Below are 14,494 nucleotides of genomic sequence, written 5' to 3' on the forward strand. Positions count from 1 at the left end.
ATCATTGCAAAAATTACATCTCTTTAAAAATCACATTTATTAGCCTGGTACTACCACTCATACCTTTATGAGAGGCAATTAAGTGTCTCCAGCTTGGCCCATGGTCATGTGTGTGTGTAACCCACAATGAGTTGAAGTCTCCTGGCTCCAAGTTGAGTCTCTGCCTGTCCTCGAGTCCTCTACTCGTCCTCAGTTCCGTCCCTACATCCCTGGATGAGGTTCAGTCTCCAAATTCTCCTCTCTGTCTCTACCGATGTGTTTGGCAATTGCCACAGAAGGTCCCAGAGTTCCCTGTAGATGGACTGATTCACCAGGATGCTGCTATACTGAAGGCGCACAGTTGACCAACCTTCTTCAGTCAGGGCCGGTCAACATCGGGTAAGTTGCTGGAGACCTGGATTCTCTGGAAGGGCGCTCAGCACAAGGAACAAGAGCAGCAGCAGAAGAGAGCAGGAAGCAGAAATGGAGCCTGGGGCTATGTAAGGAAAAAGAGAGATGTAGGAGCCCTGTGAGGACTTGAAGAGGAAAGGCAGAGAAAATGGCAGAGCGAACTGGAAAGACTCAAACCCAAAATGCAACGAGAGGCAGAGAGGAGACCAGTCACTCTAACCCCTGCCATCTCCAGACACAAGGGGACACAACACTACAGAGTGTCCCCTGCTCTCTGAGAGAGGTCTGCTGAGTCTGTCTCTGGCTTCTCCATTCATGCCCTGGGCATGATGTCCTGGTGCGAGCATGGAGGCAAACACTCTTAGCTTTCCCAATGTCTCAAACTATGACCTTCTGAATACAGAGGCCCAAGCAGGATACAGCAGTTTGCTTGCCCAGCGTCCTAGCTCTCAGGAGGCCAAGGCAAGAGAATGAATGGCCCATTTGAGACAGCCTGAACTGCACATGAGTTCTAGGACAATCTGGGCTACCTAGGAAATTCCCCTATCCCAAACCAAAACAAAGGGTCTGGTTTGAAGTTGGAGACCCAGCTTCAGGTCACTATGCCACCTTGACTGTGTCTCTGGACTCCCTTAAGTACATGAAGATAGTATTCTAGGTTTTACTGCTAGAGGGCTGTCTGGCAGAGGTAGGAACTGTCATGGTGGGCAGTTCACAGTTCCACTCTGCAGCCAGGCTAGAGACAGGATTCCTCACTAGCTGTGTGGTGGACAGGTTGCTGCTTTCTGTCCTCTGTAGAAGTGGCTGATATTGGGCAAGATAGTACACGACTTTAAGCCCAGCACTCCGGAGGCAGAGGCAGGCAGATCTCTGTGAATTTGCAGCTGGAACTCTGAGTTCAAGGCCAGCCTGGTCTACAGAGCCTGTTCCAGGACAGCCAGGGAGTACAGAGAAACCCTGTCTAGAATATAAAGTGAGCCAATGCCATTAGACTGTGCTGAGGGCTCACAGTGTACCGTGCCTGGACCTCAAGTATTATTTTGTCCAGGAAAGTATAAAGAACAGAGGTTGAGTGTCTTTCCTGACCACTGGTTATGGATCCTAGAGGGAAGGAGCATGGGGGACAGAGCAGGAAATGTGGTTAAGAGCTGGGGGGGCGACGACTGTTAACTCTTCTCTAGAAGTAGCCTGTTCTCACCTAAATAAGTGGTGACCCAGATAGGCCCTGGCACAGCAAGTGTACAAGAGAAGACTCAGATGAAAGAGATGCAGGTGTTCTTTGACTAACTTTCATATTACAAACTAGGAAACTGAGGCACAGAGAAAGACTAGTTAGGTCAGACTAGAGTACAGTCACGCAGCATCCAGGGTTGGCTTTGACCTTAGAAAGCAGGTCAAAGGGAGCCCTGGGGACAGGAGCAGGGACACTGAGTTCTGCAACTGAAGAAAAGGTCCCAGGGGAGAAATCTGCCGGGAACAGCATCTCCTGGAGTCTCCTCGGAGCAGCCTGAAGGCAGGGCTGACAGTGGCCTTCCTGTGAGAGGCAGATGCTGCTGTGGAGCCATTTCACACATGCACATCCTCTATGAAGGTTAGTGACTTTCACCGCTGCCTCACTGAGAGTGGTCTCAGGTGAGGAGGTGGGTTTATAGGAATCGGAGAGCAATAGGCCAGGCAGTGGTAGCACACACTTTAATCTCAGGGTTGGGGAGGCAGAGGCAGGTATGAATCTCTTGAGTTAGAGGCCAGCCTGGTCTACATAGTGACTTCCAGGGCAGCCAGGGCTACACAGAGAAATCCTGTCTCAAAAAAAAAAAAAAAAAAAAGTGCTCTTCTGAAGGTCTTGAGTTCAAATCGCAGCAACCACATGGTAGCTCACAACCATTCGTAATGAGATCTGACTCTCTCTTCTGAAATGTCTGAAGACAGCTACAGTGTACTAATAAATAAATAAATCTTTGGGCCAGAGCGAGTAGGGCTGGAGAGAGCAGCCATCCGTAACGACAGCCTGCTCACATATCTTACCTGAGCTACCCAGCCAGCAGGGCCCAGACCTGCACTTCTTTTCTGAAAGAAGAAAGAAAAGTCAGTGCTTCAGTAGCTCTCTGGTTGGAAAGGACCCCTCAGAGCTCTGATGAGCAATCGCTGATTCTCCGTTTGTAATTCTGCTGCCTTAGCAAGGGACTCCCTAGACTACATTCACTTAGCCACAGCCAAGGACCGAAGGAAGGCAGCCATATATGCCAGGCTCTCTTTCTGACCCACTCCTAGTCTCTGGCCTGTAACTGCCTGCTCACCCATCCCAGCTCCCTTTCCTATTCCCTGGCCTAGATAGGGGAGGCTGCTGTGTATTCTTGGCCTGCCTTCTTCATGGCTCATGATGTTAGTCAAGGTGGGAATTGAGCCACACTGGAGCTCCTCCCATTTGAGCTGTGGCATCTAGGCCAACTGTCTGCCTCTTAACTATGGAAGTCAGGCCTCACTTAGCCAGGAGCAGTAGCCCCCAGCCCACTAGGAGTTAAGAATGGGCCTCCTTGTTGCTCCTCTAGCTTGAGGAATAGACTAGTGGAGAAGGGGCAACTGACATGCTAATGACCATAGGTTGGCACAGTTAACATAGAGGCACACCACCCACCTGCCACCCTCCCAACCCCCACGCCTGCCCAGCACAGGCTACTGTATATAGTTCCCATTCTGCCTGATAAAAGCTCACCTCTCAAAAGCTGAGGTCGGGAGTTTTACTCAATTCTTTTTCTTAAACTTTATTTATTATTAGTGTATGTGAGGCAGGGGGGAAAACGGGTACCCTTGGGTTTGTGGAGGTCAGAGACAATCCCGTGGACTTGGTTCTCTCCTTCTGTCTTTACATGGATGCTGGGGACGGAACCGAACAAGTCGGGCTTGCATGACAAAGCTCCTTGACTAGATGAGCCATCTAGAGTTTTCACATGGCTCTGCCAACAAATGTCTTGGTGTCACTACTATGACTAAAAATTAATTCCTTTCCAGCTTCCAGTTGGAAAAGCAGCCTGACCCAAGGGTGCCTATCCTTTAAAGGACCTGGCCGCTTCTCCTAGATACCTGTATTTGTGAGCCTCTCACACACCACCACCACCCCACCCCCAGCCCAACTCGCGCACCGCTCTTACCGCCTGGGAATCAAGAGTAGCCTCAGCCTGGGATTACAGGTGTGAGCTACCCCAGGCTTGTGGCCAGTTGCTTTTTATTATTTATGCATGACTCCTTTGGCTGGGGGTGGGGGGCTGGGGCTTGAATTTGTCAATGCTCCTGGCAGATGCTGGAAGCCCATCTTTTTGTAAGGCTGCCCTGGCTCTGGCTAGCTCTCTCCTCACCTTTGATGTATTCGCAGTTGTATGTACTGCGTTTGCCCAGAGCGCGGAGGTAGATGCGTGCGGGACCCTGGGTGGGTCGGCTTGTATTGATCACCTGGAAAGTTTCGAAAGGGGGGATCAGCACCTCCTCCTCTTCAGGGAAAAAGGAGTAGCCCCTGATGGGGGCCCCAAGGCAGGTCCAGATACCGAAGAAGGTGTCCTCGCCAAATTGTTGGGCGGCAACGTTCTTGAGGGACGCAGAAGCAAAGCCCCCCAGCCTAACGGTGGCGCCAGGCCCCGCTGGCCGAAAGCGCAGGCCGTGCACCCCCCTGTACACCTGCCGGCACCCGCGAGATCGGTGGCTCCGGAGCAGTTGCAGGGCCTCGGTGAGCAGGAAGTGGAGGGTCTTGAAGGAGAAGTGGTGGAGGTAATGGGCCCGAGAACGTCCCGCCTCACGCACTGCCGCGTTGAACTCCTTGTGCAGGGGGCTGTTGGCGGTGTAGGCCAGCAGCGCCACCCCGTGCTCATCCCGGAAGCCCGGCGGTGATGGGGGCAAGGAACCCCACACGGACCCCCAGGACCTGCGCTCCTGCCACTGATTGTTGGCCTGAGCCCAGCCATCCGCGTATACTTTGTTGGCCTGAAACTCTGAGTGGTTGAGATCTGGCAGGGCCGCTGTCATGTCTGCCAGGCAGCCAGCATACTGGTCATCAAAGGACGCTGGGGCCATGTCCAGGGGTGTTTCTTGAGAAAAGATGTCTAGTTGTGAGATGGAGTAACCTTGAACCTGAGGGTAAGGGAGCATCCAGGACTGAGAGGGCAATCCCTAGGAAAATGAGGACCCGCTCATCTAGCTTTCCCCTCTCTGTCTACAAACACAAGAAGGTCCCCAAATACATCAGGAGGGGAAAGGGGATTGGGAACCACCAGCTGCAAGCTCCCCAAGACTAGGGTTTCAGGAGGTCCCTCAGAGAGACAGATGGGCCCCCGGGGGAGCGTGGGACATACTTCCCTCTGCTCCTCTTCCGCAGGATCTAGAAGCCAGCAGCTCAGTGCCCTGCCAGGCTGCTGGCGAAGGATGACCATACCTGAACTCCATCCCTGAGACCCACAGACACCAGTAGGAGAGACATCATAGCAGGAATCTTCATGGTGGAAGTGACCTCGGGCAAGCTGCTGTCTCTTTTTCCTCATCTGGAAAACTGGGAAGTTAATCTCTACCCTTTAGTTAACATTATCTGACACCGTCTGCCATGTGGACAAAGGGATGGGGGAGCTACAGCTTCTGGCACCCCTCAGGGTAGTCACACTGACCCACGGTGGCTCTAAGGAGGCCCATCCTTGGGTCAGAACCAGAACAGCCATCTCTAAACCCGTGCTAAATGTTGTCCCTTTTCTGTCTGTCTGTCTACATTGGTTTGTTTTTGTTTTAAACAGGGTTTTATATACCCATGTTGACCTGAACCTGGCTACTGGGCCAGTCTCCATCTGTGACCCTCCTGCTTCTACCTCCTAAAGGCAGGCATAGTGGATTTGAACTACCCGCTCATCTTCCTATACAGTAAGACAGATGGATTTTATTGCAAAGTAGTGCAAAGCAATGCTGATGGTAGGAAGGTGGGTGTGGGCTGAGTACCCCACTCCAGCCTTACACCCTCCTGCCTGTGGCATGGGATGGCCAGAGACAGGGGTGTCTTTCAGTGGCTTTCTCAAGGAATATTTGAACAGTATAATTAACTGTTTGCAGTGTCGGGGGTCAGACCCAGAGCCTGGTGCCTGGTGCATGCTAGCTGAGCACTCTATTATTGAGCTCTGAACAGTCTATTAAATTTAACACACACACAATGTTCAAATGTTTTGGATTTATTGACTCTTTTTTGATGCTTAATATACACGTCCTCTAAATATATCCCCTTGAGAAACAATATATCAGGAGCCTCCTTCCAAGTAGCCCCTACACACACACACACACACACACACACACACACACACATACATACACACATACCACACACACACACACACACACACACCACACATACACACCACACACATACACACACACACTAAATACACACACACATACACACACACCACACATACACACACACACATACACACACACATACACACACACCACACACACATACACACACATACATACACACACCACACATACACACACACATACACACACACACCACACACACATACACACACACACACCACACACACACACATACACACACACATACACACACACACATACACACACACACACACATCTACCTTGCCTGTTACAATGCCTCATGGTGTGTTGCATGGTATAGTTAAACCGTTGAATGGGCACATGGATTTTTTTCATAATGTTTTGAGGCAGGATCTGACTCTGCAGTTCAGGGCAAACTGAACCTCACTTTGTGTCCCAGGCCGGCTCCTGTGAGTAACTCCAGTTCCAGGGACCTAGCAGCTTCCTCCTCCTGCATGCTGGGATTACAGGCGTGCACCACCCCACAGCAGAGAGATGCTTTTTATATTAGTACTCCCTGTCAAATTGTGGTTCAAAAAGTAGCCAGTGTACCCTCTCACCACTAGTGAAAGAAAATGTTCCTTGTCCCACCCTTGTCAATGCTAATTACTGTTTTCCTAGATCATTTTCCTCTGTCTTGCTTGTTCGTTTTGTTTTGATTTTTGAGGCAGGGTCTCATGCCACCTAGGCTGGCTTCAAACTTCCTGAGTGGCTGAGATGACCCTGAAATTCTGATTCTCCTGCTTCTACATCCTGAGTGCTGAGATCACAGGTGTGCCCCGCGCCTAGCCTTCTGGTCTCTTTATAACTTTCATGTGAGTGGTCTGGAAATGTAAGCTACTGTGGCCATCACCACTCTGAAAGCTTTCTTTTGAACTTTATTGCCATCTCTGCTGTGCTGCTGCCAGGACCTGGCACAGAGACTCAGGAGACTGAAATGGATGTGATTCAAAGAAAGGGTGGACATGGCAGTGCCTACCTGGGGTGTAAGGCAAGAGGCAGGAGGATGGTGGGCCAAAGGCCATCCTGGGATATCATGAGACCCTATCTCAAAAACTAAAATATGCAATTTGCATCATTGATGTTGAAGTCAGGCAGAGGTGAGATTCCCCAGGGAGGATGGACCGGAAGATGGACTTCTCACATTAGAGAAGCCGGAAGGGGAGCCCAAGCTTACAGAACAGGCTCCTGGGGGCTCCTGGGGTTCTTTGCTTCTAGCCCTTAGGCTCAGTAAGAAACCCTGGAATCATTTCATATTAGCTTTTAAGCTTAACCCAGCTTAGCCTAGCTCTGGTGAGCTTGCCAGCAGAAGACACTCATGTGGGACCTTAGTCTCTCATGATGGTCATGTGGGTATCCATCCATTCAGTCATTCATCACTCATGACTGCAGTTGCCAGCTCGTGTCAGGTCCAAGCTGCTTCCTAGAGTCTCCTTCCAGGCTTTGTCCAGGCTCACATCCATGCCTTGTTTATTTCTGTCTGCCTCTTCCTTAGACGATCTGCCTGCCCCCTCTCAGCCCTGCTAGCACATTTACCACAGAGCGGGAAGAGCAATGTCTCTAAAGCCCAGCCCTGGTTACCATCCTTAACTGCTTAAAACCTTCTGTGTGGGGGTGGGGAGGAGCATAGCAGTCAAAGGAAAAGACTGCTCTTGCAGAAGGCATGAGTTCAGTTCCCAGCACCCACATCAGGTGGCTCATGGCTGCCTGGAACTTTGACTGTAGGAAGTCAGATGATTCTAGCCTTGGTGAATCCTGCCCTCAGGTGCACATACCCACATACAGACACACAAATATACATATAATTAAAAAGAGAATCTTTAAAAAAAATTCTCTGCCAAAACTGATGGAAAAGTAGCTCAAAATACTGAGAAAATGCAGAAATGAGAATTATGAGAGGAAAAAAAATGATAGTATATCTTAAAAGGCATGGGTGCTGGTGGTAGAGAGATAGCTCCGCAGTTCAAGACACTTACTGTTCTTGCAGAGATCCCAGCAGCACAGGCTCTCAAAGACCTTTATCTCCTGTTCCATGTGATCTAATGTCCTGCACACATGCACTGTATGTAAACTCCTTCTCTCTCTCTCTCTCTCTCTCTCACACACACACACACACACACACACACACACACACACGCTTCACACTCACATAATTTTTAAATTTATAAATAAATAAATAAATAAATGCCTCTATGGTGGCTCATACCTTTAATGCCAGCACTCAGAGGCAGAGACAGGGGGATCTCTCTGAGTTCAAGGCCAGCCTGGTCTACAGAAAGAATTCTAGGACAGCCAGAGGTACGAGAAACTCTGTTTCAAAAAGCAAAAGCAAAAAAAAAAAAAAAAAAAAAAAAACCAAAACACCCAAAAACAAAAAGCAGAGAGGGCTTGCCTATGCTGCACAAGTCCCTGTGTTTTGATTTCTAATACCTACTAGTGTGTGCTAGCACGTGCCTGAAGTCTCAGTATTCACAGAGGGAAGGAGGATCAGGAATCCAAGGCTACACAGTGAGTTCCAGGCCAGACCGGGATACACAAGACCTGCACCCCGTGGCCACCTCACCACAGTCTGCTCCTCGCCTCAGTCTGCTCAGTGATACTGTCCCCTGGGACCTTTCCCCGTCCCTGCTTGGCATCTACAGTACAGAACAAAGTTCCAGAGAGGCTCTGCCATTTCCCTGCCCTGAGCTGTCCTTCTGACCTCCCCCTCTTCCAGACCTCGCTCAGGACCCACCTCTTTCAGAAAGCCCCAGAATCCTTTGGGGGCTCTACATCACTCTGTGCTGACTTCTCCTGAGCGCCCCAACCCCCACCCCTGACCTGTGTAGGAACCAGCGGTAATCCCTGATCTCGGGCCAGGACTAGGCAAAGTCACCGGAGTACTTGCTGAGAGTCTGATTAAGGAAGTAAAATCTACAAGCACCCAGCTTCAGGTGGACCTGCAGATGCTCATGGGTAACTGGGCTGGGATGGAGAGACTGGCGTCCATGTGTTCCCTTTTGAGTCAGGTTCTGTCACTCTGAAGGCAGCTATGTCAATCACCTCTTTGGGCAGGGTGATTTTCCTGCCCTCCACTCCCAGAGGTTTTATAGCAGCCTGAGCATTGCAAGCAGTGGAGCTCAGGTCCCACAGCTTCAGCTGCTGAGCCCTCCATGTCCTTCAGGCAAGATGATGACCCCAGTCAGTAATCCCGGAAAATCCGTGGAAGCCCACCTCTTCTCTTGTCCAGACAGCGTACCCTATCTGTCAGTGCTGGCTCTCTTCCATTAGAGAACTGAAGCCTCGCCAAAGCCTGCCTGTGTCCACCACATACCCTCATTTCTACAGTCAGTTCTGGTCTACTTTTACTCTGTCTGTGCTGGAAAACTCCCCTCTCCCCAGTCTCTGGTAAACAGGCTAAGAGGCAGTGTGAGCATTGCCAAATAAGACAGCACCTCCGAGTAAATAGATTGCTTTCCTTGGTGACCAGTGTCACGGGGGAAATGCAGCAGAGATTGGTCTGGGACACTGGGAATTCTCCCTCCCTATTTCGTTTCATTTTATTTTATTGAGACAGGGTCTTATTAGGTATCCCAGACTGGCCTTTAACTTAGTCCCTGCACAAGAGAGCTGAATCCAGCTTAAAAATCCCTTTCCACAGGCAAGGGAGCTGTATCCCCTATCCTCTGACCCTCTGTTTTCCTTTTTCCAGCCCTCACTCAACAGTTCCTTCTGGGAATATGACCCCAAGGCTCTCCTCAAAAACCCCAAACTTCCCCACATTCACAAACCTTCCTGGGATCCAAGGATCCCTAAAACTTTATTAATACCATAGATTTTAAATCAAAAAGTTCCCTCCCTGCTCCCTATGCAAGGAGGTGAGGTAGCCTTCTGGCCTTACCTAGCCTTCTCCATGGTGGGCAGAGCTGACCTGGTCTCCTGTGATAGACAGGGCAGGGAGGGCAGCTTTCTCTTTTATACTGTCCATTCCCTACCCCTCCTGCTGTCGCCACACAGCTGCTCAGAAATGTGACACTCGTCTATTTCAAGCTGTCTCCTTGTCCAGGCTCAGGAACACTAGCCTCACCCCAGTGTGACCTGGGCCAATGCTCTTCCCAAAACAATAAGAGCTGCCGTATACAGAGGTGTGGAGGGCGATGTTGGGGGTGTTGAGGAGATGGGACTGCAGCCCTCTCACCAGGCTTGGTTCTAGACTCTGATCACCTCAACTCCACACATCTCTCCTTCCATTTTGTTCTGTTGTGGTGGTGGTTAATTGCTGCTGCTGCTGCTGTTGTTGTTGTTGTTGTCTTATTACTTTCTTTCACAAAGTCCAGGCTGACCTGTTGCCTCAGCTTCCCTCCCGATTGCTAGGATTATAGGCATGTACCACCACAATGCATGTTCTTTTATTTTTTTTCAACTTTTTATTAGATATTTTCTTCATTTACATTTCAAATGCTATCCCAGAAGTCCCCTATACCCTCCCCCTACCCTGCTCCCCTACCCAGCCACTCCCACTTCTTGGCCCTGGCGTTGCCCTGTACTGGGGCATATAAAGTTTACAATGCATGTTCTTTGGGCAACCTTTGTTCTGCCCTAAAGAACCTAGCTTCCTGCTGACTCACCGTGTGACCTGGGAGGATGCTGCCCCTCTCAGGATTCCCTAACCCACAGGTGACCAGATTTGACTCCACTTCTTGGGGTTCCGGTTGCTAGGATATAAGAAAATCCCCAAGTCATAGGCTGCCCCCACACAGTATCTGCTATCCCAGAAACTGCGAATTCCTCACAGAGAGGGAGGATGGGGTCAGTAGGGAAGGAAGGGATCACTGCTGGACATAGTTTGTTTTTCTCTTTAGCCTTCAGGAAGGATTGGAGGAGAAAAGAGGCTTTTGGGTGAAGGAAACTTTATTTGGCTGACAATATGAGGTGGTAAAGGGTGGTGATGGGTAAATTCATGAGCTGGACTGGAGAGGCCTTATCCTATGCTAATGGTGACCCCAACAGGAGGCATCTCTAACCCACGGTGTTAAGAACGTCCCTCCTTCACCTTCCCGCAAGCTGGGTCCTTCTCCCATTACACCCAACTGGGCATCTGAAACTCAGAACTAGGTTATTTATAGTCAAGCACAACGGAGGTGTGAGTGAAAGCTGTGTTTACAAACCTGGGTTCAGCCGAGCCGGAGAGATCCGGAAAGGGAATGTCTGAGGGGGTGTAAGGGGTGGGGCTGTTCCTGGACTGTTAAGCACTGAATGTCATAAATTCCCTTCTACCCCGGGCCCTTCTGACCAGGGTAGGGACAAAGAAGGTTAAGAGTAGGTAAGGAAGTGGGGGTGGGGTGGAGGGTTGATGCTGGTGCACGTGACCCAACGTGTGTCGTATGCAAATTGTATGCAAATAAGACAGATTTGGCGACTTAACTAGCGTAATGAACAAGGAGAGATCCTCGTGGGGCTTCGTGGCCTGGGGGTCTGAGGGCCCTGGCCCGGCCCAGGGCCACCGAAGAAGAGGCCAAGTCTCACAGGTTCCTCCCCCAACTTTGACTTAGCTCAGATCTTACAGAAAGAACCTATCATCCAAACGAAGGAGAGTTTTGCCCCTCAATCACCCAAGGACTCTGCCAGTTCAGCTCCCACGCCCCTGTCTGTTGTTGGGGAAGATAGGTGTCGGGTTACCAGTCCAGGGGCTATAGTTAGCCCCGGGGACTTTGTCCAGCTGTTTGTCCACGATCTGCGCAGCGCCTGCCGGCACTTCAGCTCCAGTCAGCCTCAAAGAACCATAGCCCCGGGCTGCTCTCTGTCTCAACCTCCTCCAGGTGGGTTCCCATCCCCGCCCCGCCCCGCCCATCCCCGCCCCTCTTGCGGCAGAGTCATATAAGTGGCCTACCTATACCATCGCAAAGAAGTCCTGGAGACCCTGGGTGTGGGGCCATCTTGTAGTCATAGACTAGGGCTGACATGGGGACAGTAAAGTCTGAAGCCACATCCATCCTTAGACTCGTCCTCAGCTCCACCCCTCATCCCTCCTGAGTTCCAGTCCTTGACTAAGGACCCTCTCAGGCTGAAGGAAGGAAGGTCCTGGAGCCCATCCAAGCCAGCACTCCCCTCCACTGGCTTCATCATCATCAGGGTCCTACCATCTCGGGATTCGTCCGAGGATGATTCTGGAGGATCTGCTGATGGTCCTCAGCTGCCTCAGCTTGCACACCCTCTGGAAGGTAACTCTAGGACTCCTTTGCCAACAAAGTCAGTTGTGGGTCAGAGAAGGTGGTGGTGGAGGAGGAATGATAACGAAAACCCTTCCCAAGAGGCTCTTCCCTCCTCCCAATCCTCTTCTCAGGAACTTCTATTCCATTAGGGGATCCAAGTGCCAGCTCGTTCTCCCAGAAAACCACCTCCCTGTGCTCCCCGATCCCTGTGTGAAGTCTCCTTCCATGCTATCCCTCCATAGAGATTGCCTCCACCTTTCTCCTTCCCACTTCACACCACAGGCTCGATGCAGGCAAACCCCTGTCCACACGGGTATGCTGCTGTAGACCCTGGCAGGCCCTCTCCCCTCCCACATCACACTCTGGGAGGACAAAACACTCCTCCCCTTCCTTGAGTTTAGGATGAAACCTTCTAAAGTAGAGAGGATGCAGGAACCCCAGAGCTGACAGTAAAGTATACTGAACTGCAGGGCTTCCCCGAGGATGAGAACTGGCTAAGAGGGATGGGGACCAGGGCAAGAGTCAGACACTGGCTGCAGATTGCCTGCATATGGAATAGCAGTGCCAGGAAAGCACAGGAACCAGGCAGACTCGCTTCTCGATCAGGTGATGAGATGCTGTCCCTCTAGGTTGTGCCGAAATTATCCTCATGCTCTCCTCACAACCCTGTGAGGCTGGAAGCATCCTTAATCCATAGGTGAAGAACATGAAGTCCAGATCCCAGAGCCAGCAGGTGGTACTTACCCATGGCTGTCCGACTCCACTGCCTGTGTTATTTGTGTCTGTTTCGGATCCTGCCAGTTGCATGCATCAGCTATGTCGGCATAGAAATGAAAACCTGCCCCCAGCATTCCCTGGCCAGTGTTTTAAACTTACACTTTGGCCTCTGTGGCACCTCCCTTATATCCATAGGTCCAAGCTGTTCCTATCCTGCCCCTGAGCCTGGTTCCAGATACCTTTGATGATGCCTATGTGGGCTGCTCTGAGGAGATGGAGGAGAAAGCAGGCCTGCTGCTAAAGGAAGAGATGGCACGCCATGCCCTGCTGCGGGAATCCTGGGAAGCAGCACAAGAGGCCTGGGCACACCGGCGTCACAAGCTCACTCTACCTCCTGGCTTCAAAGCCCAGCATGGAGTAGCGATTATGGTGTACACCAACTCATCCAACACCTTGTACTGGGAGCTGAACCAGGCCGTACGGACAGGAGGTGGCTCCCGGGAGCTCTACATGAGGCACTTCCCCTTCAAGGCCCTGCATTTCTACTTGACCCGGGCTCTGCAGCTGCTGCGGGGCTCTGGAGGGTGCAGTAGGGGAGCTGGGGAGGTGGTGTTCCGAGGTGTGGGCAGTCTTCACTTTGAACCCAAGAGGCTGGGGGACTCTGTCCGATTAGGACAGTTTACCTCCAGCTCTGTGGATGAGAGAGTGGCTCGCAGGTTTGGGAATGCCACCTTCTTCAATCTAAGGACTTGTTTTGGGGCTCCTATCCAGGCGTTGTCTGTCTTCCCTGAGGAGCGTGAGGTGCTGATACCCCCACACGAAGTCTTCTTGGTCACTGGGTTCTCCCAGGATGGAGCCCAGAGCATAGTGACTCTCTGGAGTTATGATCAGACCTGCAGCCACTTTAACTGCGCCTATTTGGGTGGTGAGCGATGAATGGGAGACAGAGAATGGCAGGGTGGGTGACAGAAGCCAGTGTATTCTGACCCAGTCCCCAGAGCCTTCAGGAACCACTTGGTTAGTGAGATTTGGGGCTCCACCAGGTCCTGGGAGAGTTCAAGATCTGTGGACATTCTCAGATGACTGTCTTCTCAAAAGGTCCTCTGTAGTACCTCGTAGACCAAGGAACAGCGAGAAGGAGGCAATATTGCTTCCGGTCTCAGTAGGCTCTGACTTAATGAGGCTAACAAGGTAGGAAGTGCCAGGTTCAGTTGTGGAGGCAGGGACAGTGGAAGAGTGACAGATGTGTGGGTAGGAGCAAGGATGGACAGGCAACCTGGAATTGTTGCCCGGGGAGAAGCCGAAGGGGAACGAGGACCTGCTTTGAGGAGAAGACCCCGGGGCCTTACTATGCTATCTGTTGCAGGGGAGAAGAGACGTGGCTGTGTGTCTTCAAGAGGTAGGTCACCCTCCAGCCTGCTCTGAGACTTGTTCCGGCTTCACCGGCCCTGCTGCCTGCCTCACCATCTTTTCTCCTTTCTCCAGCAGTCGGGCAGCCAGAGGCACCCTCCACAGAGGCTCTGGCTCTGCAATCAGGAAAGACGCTGCTCTTCGACCCAAGGGAGCTGCAGCTCTCCAGAGCTGGACCCTGAAAGCCTCTTAGGACTCTTGGGAACTAATGACCTTACTATGAAGAAGGGGCTTTGATCGGCTGCAGGAAGCAGGAGTGTGGTTCTGGTTCCAGTCCTAGGAGCCACCTATCCAACCAGAGTTGGAGACCTCAGGCCATGGCAGGGTTGAGGGAACCCCACTCCCTCAAGTGTGGTGGGGACTTCCTAGGACATGCAAGGTAAAGACTGGATGGCTACTCAATTAAACAGAGTTGTGGTGTGGAG

The 14,494-nt window shown here is 51.3% G+C and overlaps 2 protein-coding genes across 9 annotated transcripts; one reads left to right on the forward strand and one right to left on the reverse strand.

The window, feature by feature from the left end:
• Positions 1-18: 18 nt before the first annotated feature.
• On the reverse strand, positions 19-9,728 carry Art1 (ADP-ribosyltransferase 1). 3 transcript variants are annotated; one of them, XM_021168496.3, is made up of 5 exons: positions 9,632-9,728; positions 4,811-4,916; positions 3,744-4,509; positions 2,416-2,457; positions 19-475 (listed from the first exon to the last, which is right to left on the reverse strand). In XM_021168496.3, exons 2-5 carry the CDS (start codon positions 4,871-4,873, stop codon positions 369-371), a joined length of 978 nt encoding a protein of 325 aa, XP_021024155.1. In that variant the 5' UTR covers positions 4,874-4,916; positions 9,632-9,728; the 3' UTR covers positions 19-368. The 3 variants fall into 3 exon arrangements, with proteins under 3 accessions (XP_021024155.1, XP_029334888.1, XP_085697591.1); XM_029479028.1 differs by having other exon boundaries at positions 4,811-4,924; XM_085841465.1 differs by lacking the exon at positions 9,632-9,728 and having other exon boundaries at positions 4,811-8,069.
• Positions 9,729-11,110: 1,382 nt separating this feature from the next.
• Positions 11,111-14,493, forward strand: Art5 (ADP-ribosyltransferase 5). 6 transcript variants are annotated; one of them, XM_021168967.3, is made up of 6 exons: positions 11,115-11,549; positions 11,730-11,951; positions 12,855-13,136; positions 13,431-13,584; positions 14,026-14,058; positions 14,145-14,493. In XM_021168967.3, exons 2-6 carry the CDS (start codon positions 11,892-11,894, stop codon positions 14,249-14,251), a joined length of 636 nt encoding a protein of 211 aa, XP_021024626.1. In that variant the 5' UTR covers positions 11,115-11,549; positions 11,730-11,891; the 3' UTR covers positions 14,252-14,493. The 6 variants fall into 6 exon arrangements, with proteins under 6 accessions (XP_021024625.1, XP_021024622.1, XP_021024624.1 ...); XM_021168966.3 differs by having other exon boundaries at positions 11,111-11,549; positions 12,855-13,584; positions 14,148-14,493; XM_021168963.3 differs by having other exon boundaries at positions 11,112-11,549; positions 12,855-13,584.
• The last annotated feature ends 1 nt before the right edge of the window (position 14,494 follows it).

Source organism: Mus caroli, unplaced genomic scaffold (assembly GCF_978045245.1).
Source record: "Mus caroli unplaced genomic scaffold, Mus_caroli_1 scaffold_8, whole genome shotgun sequence".
Lineage (NCBI taxonomy): Eukaryota > Metazoa > Chordata > Mammalia > Rodentia > Muridae > Mus > Mus caroli.

Coding starts and splice junctions, on each gene's coding strand:
- Art1 (XM_021168496.3), bottom strand. CDS start 4,873: ATGAAGATTCCTGCTATGATGTCTCTCCTACTGGTGTCTGTGGGTCTC. Junction 2,458..3,743: donor CAACTGCGAATACATCAAAG/GTGAGGAGAGAG, acceptor TTCTTCTTTCAG/AAAAGAAGTGCAGGTCTGGG. Junction 476..2,415: donor CTGCTGGCTGGGTAGCTCAG/GTAAGATATGTG, acceptor TTCCTTACATAG/CCCCAGGCTCCATTTCTGCT.
- Art5 (XM_021168963.3), top strand. CDS start 11,892: ATGATTCTGGAGGATCTGCTGATGGTCCTCAGCTGCCTCAGCTTGCAC. Junction 11,952..12,854: donor GCTTGCACACCCTCTGGAAG/GTAACTCTAGGA, acceptor TTATATCCATAG/GTCCAAGCTGTTCCTATCCT. Junction 14,059..14,144: donor TGGCTGTGTGTCTTCAAGAG/GTAGGTCACCCT, acceptor TCCTTTCTCCAG/CAGTCGGGCAGCCAGAGGCA.